Source organism: Falco punctatus (assembly GCF_963210335.1).
Source record: "Falco punctatus genome assembly, chromosome: 4".
Classification (NCBI taxonomy): domain Eukaryota; kingdom Metazoa; phylum Chordata; class Aves; order Falconiformes; family Falconidae; genus Falco; species Falco punctatus.
In genome coordinates, this window is record NC_137583.1 from 77,471,578 (window position 1) to 77,490,733 (window position 19,156).

At 43.0% G+C, this 19,156-nt stretch overlaps 1 protein-coding gene across 8 annotated transcripts in view; it reads left to right on the forward strand.

Annotated features, from left to right (window-relative positions):
- Positions 1 to 1,390: 1,390 nt before the first annotated feature.
- Positions 1,391 to 19,156, forward strand: part of PPP1R9A (protein phosphatase 1 regulatory subunit 9A) — a 155,771-nt gene continuing 138,005 nt past the window's right edge. For 2 of the 8 annotated variants that reach the window (XM_080383652.1, XM_080383657.1), the window contains exons 1-2: positions 11,122 to 11,470; positions 12,730 to 14,417. In XM_080383652.1, the coding sequence (XP_080239778.1) occupies positions 12,954 to 14,417 (1,464 nt within the window). In that variant the 5' untranslated portion in view covers positions 11,122 to 11,470; positions 12,730 to 12,953. Of the gene's footprint in view, positions 11,082 to 11,121; positions 11,471 to 11,517; positions 11,704 to 11,787; positions 12,342 to 12,729; positions 14,418 to 19,156 lie in introns of those variants that run through there. The other 6 variants (XM_080383656.1, XM_080383658.1, XM_080383653.1 and 3 more) reach the window with 5 other exon arrangements.

Below are 19,156 nucleotides of genomic sequence, written 5' to 3' on the forward strand. Positions count from 1 at the left end.
ATCTCTACTTTTAGAACATTTTAAGGCAGCATAGTCTGCAACAATTACTCTTACTTTAATCTCTGTTTTGTGATGTTATGGTCTGCTCTCAGAAGGCCGAAAGTTAAACAAAGACTTTCTTAATCATGCCCAAGATTAGCACACTAATTAAAAAAAAATTAGGTTTCCTCTGGGGCATTTATTTTTCTTCTCTAATTTTGAGCCTTCCATGAAGAACACGGGCTGTTCTGTATGTGTTGTCTTTAAAATGTCTTGTGTTACAGATGAATCAGTTAGTGAAGAATTCATGACTCATTCCTACAAAAAAATTTCTTGAACTTCCCCACCTATGTGGCCTGAGGATCATACTCCTACTGACTTATCTCCTAGTGAACTTCCTCATTTCTTCAGTAAGAAGTTCTGAATCTTTTTGATATTGCATCCATGAGGACCTTGTTATTGACCTATCGCTGAAATGGAAGGCACGATCAAACCCAGAATTTCTAGCGTTACGGTCTCTGACTACAGGTATGTCTGGTATGTATCATGGGTAATCATATATTCTGTGGTACAAAGTATTACAGGTAGTTTTAGCCTAAGAAATAGTGTGTATCTCAGTAATGGTATTAATTGCAGGTCGTTGGGTATTTCATTTCAAGTTTATGCTTTTCAAGCTCAATAGAAATGAAATGGAGAAGGCAAAAAGTTAAACAACGCTACGTGATCAGTAATTTCCATTCAGTGCTGAACCAAATGTTTTACATCTACCAGGACTGTTTAAGGGGGAAGGCGAGAGAGTGAGTGGAAGTAGGCAGAAGGTTGATCTTCTCAAAGTGCAATGTAGCAGAAGTCATTCCTTGTGATAAGATGGTCTGATAAAGCCAAGTTTTTAGTGAAAGAAGGCAGAAAAACAGAAAGGCCTCAGTCCTGAGACTCTGAATCCCTGAAATGCCTGCTCACATTGTTTGCCGGACTGCAGCCTACAAGGCAGAAAGGATAACTGCCATGTATAAATGTGGAAACCAGTATAAGCTTGTTTTTGCTCAAACTAAGCAATTTTTCTAAAACATATCTGCAAGAACAGACCCATAAAATTAAGGGAAGGGAGGGGGAGGGGAAGGGGGATTACTTGCACTTAGAGATCCTGAAGTGACTTGTACAGCCTGTCTTTTAATTATAATAGGTTTTTATCTTCTTGCTTCATAGTAACATGAGATGCACGCTGTCCTTTGAAGGATGCTTTACTTACCCTTTTGTACCACTACTGAACCCCAGTTTTACTCTGCATATTAGAAGAAATGTCCAAGTTGTAATATACCATTTGTATTTCCCTAAAATACCTTCTCCTTCTTCTGCTTTGCCCTCCCCGCCCCGCCCCCCCCCCCCCCCCCCCCCCGCAACTATTCAACATTCTTTCCCCATTTTTTTTCTATTGCCAACAGATAGTTCTGCTGGCTATTTAGTGAGTTCACTATTATAGCAGTGCTGAATGAAAGCTTCAGAAAATCTATTTAGAAGAAAAATAGGAAGTGTTTGGGGCATTTAAGAGCAATATGAAATGCTCTGGGCAACATTCAGAAAGCCTGCCTAAGAATAAGTAATTCAGCCTTATGTGTGTATTGTCCATATTTCTACCTTTCCAATATAGGTTCAAAGTCCTAAATGCAGCTTTCAAACAATCCAGTGCTCTCTGCAGTTTGGGAGGTTTACAGACATTGCCTTTTCTAGCACTTAGGATGGTTCAATATAGTCAGAAAGACTTTCCTCATTCTGTTTCCCAGTTCACAATGTTACTGAATATCCCATAATTTTTAAACATAATGAATTCAAGGAAGCTGTAGAATAATTTGATGACTTAATAGTCTTCATCCTAATAACAACCAGAATTTGATGGCTTGGTACAATGTAAATTTACAGTAGTTAAGACAGCAGAATTTAATTCAGTGTTTTCTCTTTGCAATGGAAAATATTTTTTCCATGATTTTTTTTCTGGTAAGTTGTCTCCATTGTCCTTTAAACTTGAAACAGTTAATACACTAGGCCAACCTGGTGTGCCCTGTGTTCTGACACTTAGATGACTTTTATGTTGAGAAGTCATGAGGGGATCCTTGTTAACAAATAATCCATCCATGATAATGCCACCATCTGCTGTCTGGGTGGGAGGGAGAGCAATGAAAACCAGAAAAAGCAAAATCTCAAACTCCCTTACTTGGTGCACGCTCCCTCCAGCAATCCACAAATCTTACTCAGGCATCTGGCAGGGACTTGGCAGCTTTGCAGTTGTGGGAAGTGAAAAATGATCAGAGTTAAACTTATGCTTAGTATTCTGTTATTTTTTTACAAAGATAGTAAAATAGTAATGTGGTACCCATTTGCAGGCATGCGTCTATGTATAGCTTTAGATGGCCCCTCCAAAGCACTTGGAAACTGCTTAGAACATCATGTATGGGCAAACTGTAGTGCTAATGAATTTAGGTTTGATCTAAACTCCCACTCTTTCAGCTGTTTCTGAAGACTTGGTGCACTGTGTTCTTTTTTCTTCTCTGAATGGCACTGTGCATTACTAGTAGTAGCACCATGAGTTACTACTACCACATACTGTATTAAATATCCATGTACTTTTTCCTTACAGTGAAATAATGGAAAGATTTCTTTACCTGATGGGATTGGTCTCCTCATTGTCTGTATTTGCTGTTGTAGAGCAGTTGTTCAAAGCTGATTGAGTAGGCTCTCCAATACAAGAGACTAGGAAAATGCTCTTTTCTCCTCCCTCTCTCCCACCCATTGCCTGTTGTTTCTGGGGGTTTGCCCTCAGTCAGTGCTCTGTGCAATCTGGGAGGAGCACTGCCATGCAAGCTCATCATTCCCTCATTGCTCTGCCTGAGCCGCTTCCTTCCTTTTTCTTTTTAAACACTTCTTTCCCTGTTCCAGTTATGAGACAAGCCGGAGCTCCCATAATACAAAGCAAACCCATTTACCTACAGCTGGGATTTTTTGGGACTGATTAGATGGTATCTCCACCATACAACCTACCCCAACTGGAGCCGGTGATTTCATGCCTGATGCAAAGGGAAGACACTGGAGAAAATATTTGTGTTCTATACAGAGCTTCTGTACAGATATAAATATATGAAACTTCATTCTTTCTTTTTATTGGAATCTACATAATATCAAGACACTTACTAGCTAGTACATGATGCATTCCAATATTTTATTGTTCATGTGCCATTGCTTGCTAGCCTAGTTTTCATCATCATAGTCAAGGCATTAGTGTAACTCTTGAAGCTGCCTCTATAGAGGCATAGACACATGCAGCTACCTTACCTTCTTTTGTTTCAGTCATTTTATTCCCTATCTGAAAATTCCACTACATCCAAAACAGATAAATATAAAGGGTCAGGTTCTTCAGCTCATCATGCACTCCTTACAACTTCCCTCTTCTCAGATCTGACAGGTTGTTGGCAGTTTTGTACCCATCTGTATTTCCCTTCTGCCTCCACCTCCTCACCGTCTATTCCTAAACACTGGTTTCTCTTTCACGCGGCACAGCATGAAACTAATGCAGACTGCTGGGTTGTAGGTCTTAACTAGCTTAGACCCCTGTAATGTCACTTTCCTTCCTTCACCCTTCAGTCCGGCCTTCCGTCCCCCACTTCCTTACAGCCATTTTTCTTAGATGAAAAGATAGTGCTTGGAAGAGAGGTTGGTCATTTTTAAGAGGTGTATTACAAAGAGTAATGCCAACAGGAGACAGAAGAAAAAATAGTTTTATGACCTCATTATAAAGAATTTTACCATAACTGTTGAATTTATGCAAAGCCCTTGGTAAAACAGTTAAAGTTCTCCATCCTATTTGTTCTTGGTCCTGCATCCCCTTCTGTTAATTTTGGCATGTTTGCTTCTATTAGGCTGTCCAGCAGCCCGCTTGCAGTACCTGCTTTTGCTACCCAGACAATAGCACGAACAAATATTCAGGTGCAAGCCCTACTATCAGCTTATTTACTAAGTGCTCTTGTTATTGTGCTGAAGTGTGCATGAATGAATGAACGTGGTCACCCTTAACAGGGGGCACGTGAACAATCATTGGCCCTCTCAGACCTGAGTGCCATTCATCAGAGGCATCTTGGAGCTCTTCAGTCTCTGTCAATTCACTGCAAGGTTACAAATGGCCAGATCAGACATACCTTGTTTGGTGAAAATGGATGGGCAGGTTGTGTGTAAATATACCTTTCCTTGGTAGCAAGTGTCCTGTTTGCCTCTGATTTAGAAAGAAACTTCTCCTCCTGGAGAACCAAGGATCTGTTGCCTAAACCATTGTGCAGGCCTATTCCAACACTTGCTGGTACACGGTACAGCTTCTCAAGTTCTTCTAGAGATGGGTCACTTCCCTTCTGAGAGAACGTGCACCTACTTTGTTATTACCAGAAATATGTATTGCGTCAGAGTAATTGCAACGTAACACAGCTTTCCAGAATGCAACCCTTTTGGTGACGGACAGGAAGTGGAGCTTCTAAATAATGGCAGTTTTCATTTTCCAGCAATCTTGTGTGGACTTAGCCACTGACTTAACAGTGAAATGACAAGAGGTTCCCCTTGTCTAACGATGCACCTTTTCATTTGTACTTACAGAGCTAATGGAATGTAACATTTCAGAGCAACAAAGAAACTCGGTATTTTTTTTCCACTCCAAATTGTTTCTCAGAAAGACATTGAAAGACATCTGCCACCAGTGAGCCACTGCCCCTCACATCCGACAGGGAGAGCCAAAGGGCTTCTCTCCGTGGACCTTGTACTAAACGCGTTCGGTGGGTTCTTTTTATATTACACACTTGAAAGTTTAATATTAGACCTGTTATTCAGCATGTAGAGTTGTGATCTTTCTTTTCTCTGTTTTCCTGGTGGCTCGATGGTTTTGCTTGTTCAAAGCTGGCTACCTTCTAGCAGCTATTCATGGGTATGTTTGTCTTGGGCAATGGCCTAGATCCTTCAAAAGCTTCTCTCTTCTGCATCATGCAACTACTTGCTCTGCTTTATGCAAATATTTGTGTAATCCTATTCCTCTGTAATTCCATACTGATTAATGTGAGTGTTCCTTCCCTTTCTTAAAGATGTCATTGTAAATTTGTGGACTTTGATTCCTTTAATTCTTATATTTTGTGTTTCAACATGATGGTAGTGCTCTCATTTTTCTTCTTAATGGTGTGATGAAGCAGTCACCTTATTTCTCTTTCTCTTGCCATAGGTGCTATATTGTTAGCACAGGACTCTTATTTATAGACACCTCTAACTGGTAACTTGTATTTCTGCAGTGACAGCGGCACAGTGATAAGTTTTCTATGCTTTGGCAAAGAGCACGGCTTTTCCAAACCAACTGAATATTTTTAGCTGGCCTATGTTCATCATCTGATGCCATATAGAACATAGTAATTAGGTATTTAATGCTCTTATGCACTAAATTAAAGTTACTATCAATTCTAGCTTTAAAAGAGAATTTTCAGAGGGTGTATTAGCAAGACAGTACCTGTTAGGTAGGGGGGAAATGTAATATAAGTATGTGGCAAGTAACCAAGGTATGGGAAACTATGTTTGGTTCTGCATTCTGTAAGTGACAGATGACTTGGTTTTGAGCTAAACAGCTGTTCTCTCATTTGTATTTAATCAAATTACTACTTTTTTTTTTTACTTTTTTTTTTTTAAAGGAAGAAGTAGAAACAAATTTCACTAATGCAACTGTAACCAGTCTGCATTCACGTTAACAGGAGGGCTTGGGACACTCCTAGGATGGGAGCTCAAGCAGAGGTATATGCATCAGCTTCAGGGTGTGGAAATCCAGACACAGTTTTCCCACTTGCCAATAAATTGCACACTGCAAGGCAGCAGTAGTGTGCTGTATTTTGTGAAGTCCAGCCTCTGTTTCCTTCTCCGAGAAGTCTGTTGCTGTTTTCAGAATGCAAGTATAGGCTCTGAAGTGCCACTGAATTCAAATAGTCAGTCAGTTGGAGAGGGTGAAAGCTGAACTTGCTGTCTTCTCTTCTTCATGGCACAAGACATTATTGGACTTGGCAAGGTAATTATTACTGAACTTAGCAAACAGATTTGCTTGTGTGTTATATACTGACAGTATCAAGTACACTTGTAAACTCTTGAGCATCAAGTATACCTCTCCCTCTTCTCCCAGTTTTCCTCCAGCTCACTAAGTGTTTTTTAAGAATAATAATGGATATTAACTGGACAAGAAATACTCTAGATGATGCTTTTGCACAGACCAGCAAACCCCATTATATTCTGTATTCTATATTCTGACTGTTAAGAAATAATTTCTTTTCAATAGAAAATTAATTTTGTTATTTATAAGAAAGTATTTCCATTAAGAAATCATATTAATTAATAAATTATTATGAGAATCCCAACTATCTCTTATTTCTTCTTTTCTGGTTTGGAATGGTTTAATTAGTAACATTTCAAAGTCTGAATCTTTCTCATTGATGTTGGAAAAGAGAGTTTTCTCTACCGTGTATTTACCAATGATACTTATCTGATGAATTAAGGTCTGTGACAGGTACCATTCACCTTTGAGTATCTTACTCATTTTGTCGACTAATCTGTTTTCTGGAATGTTTCCCAATAATTTCCCCACCTGAATAGCTGAGCATGAAATATGAGTTTTGCCAGGGTTTGATTCTTAGTGAATTCCTAACAGACCTAACATTTAGTCTTTTCCTTTCCTGAGATCATGTATTTTCTGCAACTAGCTGGCATCATTCTAGCTAGGCTGCGCAACTAATAATTGTCTGTGTTCTGCTTAAATTCAGAGTTCAGTGGTGAGGGCCCATGAGAGAAAGCCGGGTGAAATACAGCTCTTTTGACCATTCTTAAGATTTCTAGCTTTTAATGTAAGCAAACCCACTATGTCAATGTAAGTAGTTGTATGCAGTGTCTAACTCCTGTCTTTCCCTTTTGAAAATTCTATTTTATTGTAGCCATAATTGTGCATTTCTTGAGCAGAATGTTTAAGAATGGATGTGAGTCTTCTCACTGTAACTGAGAAAAGGCTCTTAGTAATCTGAGTTTAGGCCTTCATAATGCTAGTACTTGCCTTTCTGATAAACTACCAGAACATGCAGTTTTGTTGTCGTTAACAGAGATTTTCTTCAGATCTTTCAGGACGGTTCTTTTTTTGATGCTATTCTTGAGCTTTCAAGTAGTTTGACATGTTCTGTGTAAAAACAGCAGAATCTTCTGAAGTTGCCAAATTAGTGACACTAATGAGCTCCCATTTTAAACTATTAATGGCTTCCTATATGAAAGAATTATACTCGCTGCAATTACAGATTACTAACATTTGAAACTAAGGGTTATCAACTCATTATTACAGCTGTTTGCTGTTTATTTTAGTCTCCTGCTACTCTGGTACAGGGGAACCCTAACTTGAACATTCTTTATCTTCCAAGATGTATGTATCTTGTTCAGATAAGATATTTTTCTTTAAATTGGATTATGTAATAAGAATTCATGGCTGAGTGTGAAAAAATAGAACTCAATTCTGTTTATGCTGTGGTATGTATAAAGAAGAAAAACCTCCTTCCCACCAGTGGTTTGGCAGGATAGCAGATACAGTCTTTCTTAGCCAAAGGTCAGAATAGGTAAATAGATTCCATTTGTACATGTACATAGAGATATTATCTTGCAAGACTTGAAAGACACTGACAGGAGACAGATGATGGAATGACTTTCTTCTTTTGCCTGTGCCATGTGGAAAAAATTGCACTGCTGCTGTGCTGCTCAAATAAATTGCTATCTCAAAACCTGAGCGGCTTAGAATCATAGAACGGTTTGGGTTGGAAGGGACCTTAAAGACCATCTAGTTCCAAACCCCCCTGCCAAGGGCAGGGACACCTTCCACCAGACCAGGATGCTCAAAGCCCCATCCAGCCTGGCCTTGGACACTGCCAGGGATGGGGCATCCACAGCTTCTCGGGGCAACCTGTTCCAGTGTTTCACCAGCCTCACAGTGAAGAATTTCTTCCTAATACCTAATCTAAATCTTTCAGTTTAAGCACAGAAGTGACTCAAAACAACCCATCAGTGACATCCAAACAGTCATGTTTGTAAGTAAATATAATCCACGCATCCAGAATAAACAGAAAATCAATTACTTTCAGTGCTGGAGGACTGCATCAAAACAGCATTTAAAGTGATGCTGTCAGGTTAAAAATCTTGGGTTTCTCTCCCTGTCATATAAGTAACTTCAGAATAAGTTGAATAGAGTTGCTAGTCCAGTGCAAGTAAAATGACACTCCTACTCTATCATATGTAATTATTAAGCTGAACAGATTTAAAATTCCCATTGGTTGGGAAGCAGAGTAATTCTGTAACTTCAGTGAAGTTACTCTTAATTTATACTAACATAGTAAGGAAGCCCTTGGTCTCTTATCTTCCCTAAAGTATGCTGTGCAGCATTTTAATGTTGCTCAGGAATTAACAGAAATGTCAATCATGCTTTAGCAAGGCCTAAAAATACTTTCTAGTCAAATGGATTGTCGCAGAAATACTGAAAATGTAAAAGGACACACAATTCTGATATTTATAGTTAGCTGCATGGCCATACTCATACATGAAGAATCTGTCTTGAAAAGTGACATACCAATCAAAACAAAATACAGTTAATTATCCTAGAGACTATAATAATATTCTTTAACATAGACACTGTGTAAATAAGGACGTAGATCAAAATTTTTTTTTGTGACTAGTAAGTTTGAATATCTTAGATGTCAGTGACCAAAGCTGAACCTTCTAAATAAGGTTAAAACTGTCTGATCAAGCAGCCAAAACTGCCAGTAGTTTCTAGAAATCTTGGCTGCTCTGAACCTGAGGTGGTATCAAAGGAATATGAAACTACCTAAAATAGTTTCACATTAGATCTTGTGTCAAAGCTGGGTATTGTCTGCTTTAATGGCTATGCTGTCTACTTACAACACATTTAAGGAGAACAAAAATGTCATTGTGGAAAGCTTAAGATTTCTTGTGTGCTGCTTCTATCAGCATCAGTGAGTGGTCTCGTTTTCTTACTTTCTACCAAAGTATAATATAGATATAGTTTGTACTATTCTGCCATGAGGTAATACAATTGTTTTCTTGGGTACATTGTTTAAAATAAATTATACAGGTCAGCAGTGGCCATTTTGTTTGCAAAACTTCTGTTAGAAAAAGAATTTAATAATATTTATGGCTCTGGTTATGTAGATATGGTAGTGAATAGTTTCCTAATGATCTTTTAATAATTAGATGTGAATTAATCTCTTTAAAATTGCTTCAGTTGTTTAATGGTTGCTTGTGTCCCTTTTTCATGTTTGTATGTGAATTATAGAACTCTTCCAGAAACACATCTGGTACATGCTAAGCTCTTCATCCACTCTGCATGCTTCGCCTAAATTCACAAAGGAAATAAAATGTTTAAATTTCTGCTTCATGTCTCTATTCTTCTTCAATGACACTTGAAGTTCTGTTAATGTATTTTTATCTTCAAAAGTCAAGCAGCTCTCTTAAGTGTTCTTACAGCTTCCTATCTACAAAATCATACTGATAGAAAGGCACTGCCAGAGAGGTTAGGTCTCAGATCTGGTGCATTATCTGATGTTTAGAATTTAATAGGGAATATCCTGGTTAGTTGCAGTATTTTTAGTCCTTGTGCAGGGAATCACCTGTAGGACTTCTCATCGCAAGCAGCTGTGAAAGAGTTGTTCCCTCATTCTTCTGCTTTGGGATATGGTCTCGGAAGGGGAGCGTTCTGTAACTGCTTTTGAAGCTCAGGTGCTGCCTATATCCTTGCTCATTCCATACCTCATGTGATGGCGTTTTCTCCCGGCTGGCTAGCCTGCTTTGGCACGGCAGTGCTCAGCAGCCCGCAGGGCAACCAGTAGCCCGAGGGAGGCCACGGCAGCACCAGCTGGTTGCTGGCAGTGGGAAAACCACTATTGAAATGTCCTTGTTCCTGGCCTCTTGCGTGTATATTTATTAACATGCTGTTTTCCAAGATTTGGTGTTTGCCTGTCAATAATAACGCACTGGGTATTTTAAACTTCATTGAGGTAAGCGTTTCAAGCTGCATATCCTTGGTGCAAATTAGATTAACTAGAGATTGACACCTGTGAACACTTGTAGTAGTACACAGTACCCATGCTTGTCTCATTAAAACTAATGAATTAAGTTTGTGAACCTATATACCTAATGTCCTTATTTTCAGTGACTGCTGTCTTGGTTTTGTATGCATAATAATTAATTTTCAGACTTGCAGCGCACATCCCCAGGCCATTTTCTGGATATTTATGCAATTAGTTTAAATGAACTTTGCTTAGGAGTTGCCATGTGATTAACAGTCATTACCTTCCCAGATTGCCAGTTTTACAAATTACCTAGAGATTTCACGTTCCGCAATTAATTTTTCTTATTCACTGCGTAAAGCCAAAGCATTTTTGTGGTGAACTCGCCCAGCTATCGGACCAGAAAGGCGCGCTGGCTGCGGCTGTACCCTAAGGGCAATCCGCTCTCATCCTCCGGCCCTGCCAGCAGCTGCCGGGGCGAGCCACGGCCGCGGAGCTGCCCCGCGGCTCGTCGTGGTCCGTCACCGGCGCGCTGCCCGCCCGGGGGGGGGGGGCGGGGTACGCGGCTGAACAGCGGGGGGGGTGCGGGCCGGCTCCCGCTCCGCAGCCGGCTCTCGGCGCGCCCGGCGGGTTGCCCGCGGCGGGGAGAAGCGGGGCTGCCGGCGGCGGGCCCGGGCCCCGGCCCCCTTCCGCGCGGGGGCGGGCGCGCTGCCCTCCTCGGAAACGGGCCGGCGCCGAACCGGCCCGGTCCTCGGGGGCCGGGCTGGCAACGAGCGTTCCCGCGGGGAGGGGGGTGAGGGAAGGGGGCGGCCGGCGGGGCGCGGCGCCGGCGCGGCGGCGGAACCGGCGCGGGCGAGCCCGGGCGCGGAGGCGGCGTGGCCGCGGCTGGCCCCGGCCTCCGCCGCTCGGCGGTAACCGCCCGCGGCCGGACTGCAGCGGGAGCGCGGCACGCCGCTTCCCCCGCCCCCCCGGCGGAGCGAACCACTGCGGCTCGCCGAGGAGGTGAGGCACCTGTCACCCGCCGGTGGCGGCGGCGGGCGGCCCCGCAGGGGGTGGTGGCGGCGGCTGGGGGCGCGTCCCGCGGCGGGGGCGCGGCGGCCGCGCCGTGGCGGAGGGGCGGGCGGCGGGCGGGAGCACGGATGCGGCGGGGCGCGGCGGTTCTCCTCCCCCGCGCTGCCGCCGCGGGTGTGCGCGCGGAGCCGTGTCGGTGCCCCAGCCGCCGCCGCCGCCTGCAATGGCGTTGAGGCGCCGCGGCGGTTGCTGCCTCCTGTCAGGCGGGCGGCGGCAGCGGCCGTTCTCCACAGAGGCGCGGAGCCGCCGCGGGCCGGAGGAGGAGCGCGGGCAGCGCTGAGGCGGGAGGCCGGGGGAAGCCCGCCGCGCCTCTCGGCTGGGTAAGGCGGCGTGCGCGCTCGGTGGGAGAGGCGCCGAGCTCCGCGGGGGAGCAGCAGCCCTGTCACCGGGCTTTTGTTTCCCGGGCCTGGCCGCGCGGGCGCGGCGGGCGGCTGCCCGGGCTTTGCCCCGCCGCAAGGTGCCGCCGCCCGGGGCCCCGCTTCTTCAGCCCGCCGGCGCGCGCGCGGCCGCCCGAGGAGCAGCCGCCGCAGGGGCTCCGGCGCTGCCCGTGCGGGTGAAGTTTATCGCCTTCTGCGGGAGCGGCGGGTCTCCCCGGGAGCCGCTGCCGCTGTGGCCTTTTCGGTGGCCCGTGGCGCTCGGCGCCCCCTGCGCGGGGGGGGGGGGGGGCGGCGGGCTTCCCCGCGGTGCTGCGGGCACCGCGTGTGGCGGCGGCCCCGGCGCGGCGGGGCGCGAGCTGGCGGAGCGGGGACGGGCGGGAAGGGAGGGGGCTCTGGCCCTCGGTGGACCCCGTGCTGCCCGCCGGGGGCGGCCGGGGGGCTCCACCGCTCCGGCACGGCGGCCCCTGCGAGCCCCGCGCGCCGGGCGTGGGAGCGGATCCAGCTCCCGGCTCCGTTTCTGCAGCTCCTCCTTAGCACCTGGGAGAGCCTGGAGGTGTCTAAAACCGCTGCCCATGGCAAGGGGCAACTTTCTCTGTCTGGGTTTCACTTTCTTCGCCGTGTCAGCTGAGGATGTTAACTTCGGGTGCAGTTCTTCTGATTTCCTCGAGCTGCTTTTTAATTTGGCTTTCTGAGTGTATTATGTTTGATGGTATTTCTGCCATTATGCCTCTCTGAGAGAGCAGGGGTTGTCTTGCAATGCTTCAGGGAAGCAGAACCATCATGTTTGTTTGCATGGGTTACTTTGTAGTTAGATGTAAGTAACTCGGAGGTTTGATTTTGGGGATTTTTTTAAAATTATATTTTTTAGAAAAGCTCAGTAGCGCAGAAGTAGTGTTTTTTTTTCATGTCCCATTGCCTTTCCTTTGCCTGCATGTTTGTGGCATGATACAGTACTTTGTGAGCATTAAGATGCAATAATCCTTTCTTTTATGATCGAATGATATTAAAGATCTCAAATTATGCAATGATTGATTTGAGAAAGTTTGTAATGAAGCATTTGTATGTGTCTGTGCAATATTAAGTTGTGGGTTTTAGGCTGTTTTTTGTTAACACATCAAATAATGGTAAATGCAGATTGTGGCTTAGATTTAAAGAACTACAAGTGCCTGACATGATTCAGAAAACCCTCCTTTCTATTGCAGGTTAAATCAGCCGTTGTTCTTGTGAGTCCTCGTTTGTGCTGCTTTGTCAGAATTGACCGCGTGTGTCGAGGTATTTGCCTCCAGATCTTCTGTCAGGTATGGGCCTGCTGAAGGGTAGTGCCCCCTGAGAAAAACGCTCCTCACGCAGAATCTCAGCTGTGACAGACTGCTGAGGTTGGTACTGCAGAAACTATGTAAGCTGGTTTTGCGCTCCTGGAGTAAACATGATGAAAACGGAGTCTTCAGGTGAAAGATCAACCCTCCGAAGTGCCTCTCCTCACAGGAATGCTTACAGAACTGAGTTCCAGGCACTGAAAAGCACCTTTGACAAACCGAAATCAGATGGAGACCAAAAAGCGAAAGAGGAAGGAGAGGCCTCGCAGAGCAGGGGAAGGAAATATGGCTCAAATGTCAATAGGATTAAGAATTTATTTATGCAGATGGGCATGGAGCCCACTGAAAGTGCTGGAGTTACCCCTAAAACCAGGGGGAAGGGTGGCCCTCCATCACCTCAAAGACGTATTAGGCCCAAAGAATTTGTAGAAAAAGCAGATGGTTCAATTGTAAAACTTGAATCGTCAGTCTCAGAAAGGATTAGTAGATTTGATACTATTCATGATGGTCCTTCCTATTCCAAGTTTTCTGAAACTCGGAAGATGTTTGAGCGAAACGCTCATGAAACTGGATATTCCAATCGCTATTCCCCAAAGAAAGAGAAAGTCGTTTCCAATGAGCTTCCGGATGAGTGGTGCAGCTCTAAGTCTCACAGAGGCAGTACCGATTCACTGGACAGTCTTAGCCCCAGGACAGAGACTGTCTCTCCAACTGTGAGTCAGCTCAGTGCAGTTTTTGAAAACACTGACTCACACAATGTAATTGTCGCAGAAAAGTCAGAAAACGCTGAAGAGTACTCTGTAACTGGTCACTATCCGCTAAACCTCTTGTCTACTGTTGCAAATATCTCCTCCCCAGCTGCAAACCTTGAGGGTTTCAGTCCTTTAAAAGAGGCCGGCACCTGGTCTCCCCCGGCCAAACAGAGTACAGGCGTGATGCCTGTTGAGAACTCTCAGCAGAATAGCACGTCTTCAACACCAAGACACAAGGTGTCCACAGGCACTTCGGCAGGTTCAAAAACAACTGAAGAAAAGAAGAGTACAGAGGCGAGTGCTGATTCTCTTGAGGGCTCTGCAGCAAGTCAACAGGATTTGGTCAGCGTGCTTGACAGTGAAAGATCTGTGGACAGCTGTGCTAGGAGTAAGTCAAAAACAGAGACAGAAGTTTTGTTGCAACAAAAGGAACAGTCGGAACATGCAGAGTGTATCTTTGATAGACCCGAAGCTGCAGAATTACCAAGAAATGTAGCTTCGGGTGGTGATTTTGCCACAGATGCTGTTTCAGATGCTACTGAGTCCCACTATGATGAGGCAGGTGAAAAAGAAGTGCATGAAGATGTGAATAGTTTTCAGAGTTCCCATGTGTACATGCAGTCTGACTACAATGTGTATCGGGTACGATCAAGATATAATTCTGACTGGGGAGAGACAGGTACAGAACAGGATGATCAGGATGACAGTGATGAAAATAACTGTTATGAACCTGATATGGAATATTCTGAAATTAATGGATTGCCAGATGAAGATGAAATCCCAGCCAACAGAAAAATACAGTTTAGCCGTGCTCCCATTAAGGTAAAGTTTCCTACATTCTTTTCCTGCAGTTTGGTTCATTTTCAAATACAACTTCATATTTGAAGTTGATTTTGACAGCTGATCTCAGCTCTGAAAAGATTGCAGAGGATCTTTGGATACACATTTTTATTACAGTCAACCGGTGAGTGTAATCTTAAATGAAGTAAGGAAGCTGAGCTCTGATGAGCTTGTGTCATTTTCTAGACTACTTGATGACTGACTAAACCAGCATAAATTGAGAATGACAGCTGGGTTTGTGAAATCTGAGAATTTTAATATACATATTTTGATATATATGACTGAACTATAATCACACAGTGAAATGTGGAAGTGGGTATTTGGTGGCCTTGGTGCTGCTTGTTCGGGTGGGTTTTTTTCATTTGAAATCACAGCTTCTTTAGATTGAGTGGCTTTTCAGCTCTCATCAGATGTTCTTTAAAGTCCTTGTCTTTAAACACTGTGTCATGAAGTACAATGTGATTCTGTCTCACTAGTAGAGGACTGTTAATATTCTGCATCTGAATTACTATCATCTTCTCTGGTAACATTGTCACTTTTAAAAAACTTGAATACGTTAATATATATATATCTAGTGTATCTCAGTGCTACGGAAAGGCAGAAGTTAGTTGATTGAAATATCTAATGAGGAGTGGGTTTCTTGCAGAATTTTTTTTGCTTTGTTTCTAAGTACCTTGAAATTACAACTAAGAATGTTGTTTCAAGTATTTTCAGTTCAGGAAGGAATAACTAGTTGTGTTTTGTTGTACTGGCTTTTCTCTGCTGAGTCTCAGGGTTAAATATATATGTATCTTACTTCCAAGTTGTTTTTAGTGCACGTGGTTGCAAATGGACAATTCAAAAACATCATCATTTTTCCAGAAATGGCTCTTGAAACAGCCATCTATCATGCAATACTTGAAATCTAAACAATTTAAAATTAAAAATATATAATTGAAATAGACTGTATTTTCATTATGTGAGTTTAGCAATGAAAATTACTAAAACAACAGAAGTTTTACTATCAAATTTGAAGTCATGTGTTAGAAAGTCTGCATTTACACCACCTATGGTTCAAGTTAGGTTAAGATGTATACTTGTATTAGGAATTTTTCATATGAATTAAGTAGTCAGGTTTTCACATCTGTTTTGGGGGGTGGAGGGAGGAGAACAGCCTTGTGTTCTTTATGCTTTGAAAATGCCATTTCTTTACACTGAAACAAAATACTCCAAGCCAAGGTAATAGATTTCTTTGTTTTGTTTTGTTAGTATTTTATTCAGGCTTGCATCATGGACCAAAAATTCTAACAGTGTTTGTACTCCCTCTAAATTAGTCCTGTAATTAAACTCACTGGTTTTCTTCATTTTTTTTTGGAGATAAAGCAGAGAAAACTTTTATTACAAAGGTTTATGAAAGTTGTTTCCCCCACCACCTTCCTCCTCATGCTATACCAACAGGCAAGATGATGTTCTGTCTTCTGAAATATCTACCAATTACATGCAGGTTTGTTTTATCATATTTGCTATGGTCCCAATAGATAAGAATCCAGAAAGTGACTCCACTGATTTTATTCTTGAGATGGCTTGATTTTTCTGTTCTTTCTGTTTTGAAAGAGCGAACAGTGACATTCTTACTTCAGCATACTGCTGTTGTCTGATTCATGCTGTCATGCCAAGTGTATGAGTATTTTTTCAATTATTTAGTTTAAAAAATTTATTTTCTTCTCAAGCTTTTCATGCTATGTTCATTTCAGATTACATGCTATCAAGTAATAATAACAGTCCATCAGGAAAATGCTCTAAAAGTCATTTGTGTAAATAATAGAGTACATTTGTCATGGCTTTAAGCGTAAAGCACTCTTAACAAGCTTATCCAAAATAAAAGAACCTTTGCTTTAATTATTTTAGCATCTTTATTGTAGATAGGAAGAATACAGTAAAAGCTGCATTGTGAGAGAACAATGTAGGAGGGATTGGGAGGTTTGGGAGATCCCCTGATTATTGTCCCGGGTGCCTCCAGTGCATACAATCTCTTAGTCATGTGGGGAAACAGAAGTGAGACCACGTGGAAGGCTTCCATTAGGATGAAGAAGTGCAGCGAAAGTTGTGGAAAATTAAAAGCTGCTTCTCGAGCCTTCTTCCCTTTTCTCCGCAGTGCTCTGTAATTCCCCTCAGCAGTGTTAAGCAGCATAAGCCCGGGCAGGCTGCCAGTGGCATCAGGTCACTGCCCGGCCATGCTGCCACGGGCAGGAACCTGGGAGGAGCGGCTGGAGAATCCCCTGTGGGTCCTCAGTGGCTCGCGAATCTGGGCTCCTGTGCTGCCTCTCTGACAGTGCTGCCAATTCAGCATGCTGCTAGGAGGTTGTGAGCTGGCTCTGGCAAGTGGTTTCTGCCCAGCAGATAGGTATCCAGGAGCAGTGCAGAGGGCAAGGGGGACTTGGGTTCTGTCCCCTCACACAGTGCTAGCAGATGAACTTTGCTGATTGTTCCCTGTACCCATCCATTATGTGGGAATGATGCTTGCTAGCTGAATGAACAACTATTTTAAGAATTTTTCTGTTCTGGGCGATCTTGTGTGTTAGTGGGCATAACTGATTTCATTAATACTTTCCTGAATGTCATCTCATGCATAATGTCGCTGAGAGAGAGGAACATATAAAGCAATGTAGGTGTATTTTCTGAACTGTTGGAAACTGATTTGTCTATTAAAATCAAGTAATTTGTACTTAACTATTCTGTTAGATAGTAGTGTGAAAAGTCCAACCCAAACTCCAGATGTTTATTGCTGATTTCACAGTACCATACCTCCACTCTCCTCTACAGGTGAGCTCTGAAATAATTACCAAAATTGGCATTTGAAAGTGTAACCTGTGAAATGGATGGGTAGTTACTGCCATGAAGTTGTTACTTGAAGGTCTCAACAGGTTTAGGTAAACATCTTGGAACTATTTTTCCAAGAGCTTTTTTCAGGTAGATGTGTAAGAAGTAAATGAGTGCAGAGACTGAATAACAAAGGTTATTTTGCTTACCACCAAGGGGAATCCTTTCTGTCTCTTTAGGGGAAATGCAGTGGAGGATGCGAAGTAATGAAGTATAGGCAGAAGGATGAATAAATAAAACTGTATTCATCAAACTGATAAAGATTGAATTCTGCTCATCTCCCAAGCAGGAAGAAGACCCAGTTAGTGAGAAACTTCCTATAAAGGGAAAGACCCAAGTCAATGGATGCAGGAAATTCCACTCTGTTACAGTCTGTAATTTCGCTATCACAAATCCCATGTTCCATGGGCCATTTACTCTGCTCTAGGATTATGGGATATGTTTGCTGATCCTGTCTCTGTTGGAAGTCCTTTTAGGAACAGGTGACTGCCCAGGGGCCATTGCAGGCTTGGAGTGTTTCTGGGTATTTGGAGGGTGGCATCGCTGGTGTGAGCAGTTATGCATGTCTGTGGGAGCTTAAGTTAGCTTGGCATCATTCAATAAAAAATAGCCTAAAAGAGCCCGAGAGCTGGTGCAGTTAGTGACAGTGGGCACGGGTGCATTGCTAAATAAGGGATGTGCATGTTGATATAGCAGTTGATAGGAGTGTTTATATAGCGATACACAGGCCTTTATCAGCAACACGGGCCTGTTCTTGTGTTTCTGCTCGGGGATAGAACTGAAACTCTCCAAGGCAAGCATAAGAGGTGAAAATATTAAGTAAATATGATGAGGAAAAAAAATACCCTGGTTTTTCTAGGGGTACTTTTATATTGAAAAAGCAGAAAATCTGTGATTTATTGGCTTTTTGTTGAGTTTTGCAGGTTTTTCTCAGAGTTGGGTTATATGCTGCTTTCTAAACGCTGTGGCCTAATTGGACAAAGTTAGCAGCAACTGGTGTCTCCTGGTGTTCTCAGCCTTCTGCTCCGCCGACTTGGCCCTAACTGGTGAAGGAGTTAGAGAAGGTTGGGTAGGAAGTGATCAGACTGTATGGTAGACAGCACATAACTTGTGGTGCAGTGAGGGGTGTTAGCCTAAGCTCCTGCTGCAGCTTTCAGGGTTCCATAAAGCTTCCAGGGATGCAGTGGTGGTAAAGGGATCTCTCTGTAGACCTTTCTGAGTTTTGGTGTGGGTGGGACAAAGGGTAAGAAGAATGGAAGGGATATAGCAAATGGCCCTTCTATGCTTTAGCTAATTCCATATGAAGGGATTATGATCACTAGTGCCTGCGCCTCGTATGTTCTTCCTCTCTTTTCATTGTGCAGCACAACTGAATCTTAGACCCACAATACTGCAGTTTCCCAGTTATTTTTTGTTCAAATGGTGTTCAGGAATTGGAATTTGTGCTTCTCTGCCCCGGCCCCCCCCTTTTTTTTTAAAGTGAGCCTTTGAAGAGGTTTTACAAGTGCTGTGACTGTAGTTTTATGTAAAATATAAATACTGTTTGTATTTAATGGTTGTTTTGAGATTTCTTAGGAACTATATGGTGATTTTTCTTACTAAAAATCAGTTCAAGGAGCAAATCTTTATTTTAGTTCAGTCACTAAAATGTATTTGGGAATGTAAATAGTGAAGAGAGAATCTGAAACTGACACTAATTACTGTGGAAATTTCTACTCTCTAAAATATTCTTTGGTAAGCATTAAAATAAAGTATTTTGTAACTATAGTTTATAAAAATGTGTAAAATAAAGTATGCTGGAAACATTTTCAAGTTTTAGTGTTGAACAAGGAACTTTTTCTTTGCCTGAATCAACGTTTAGT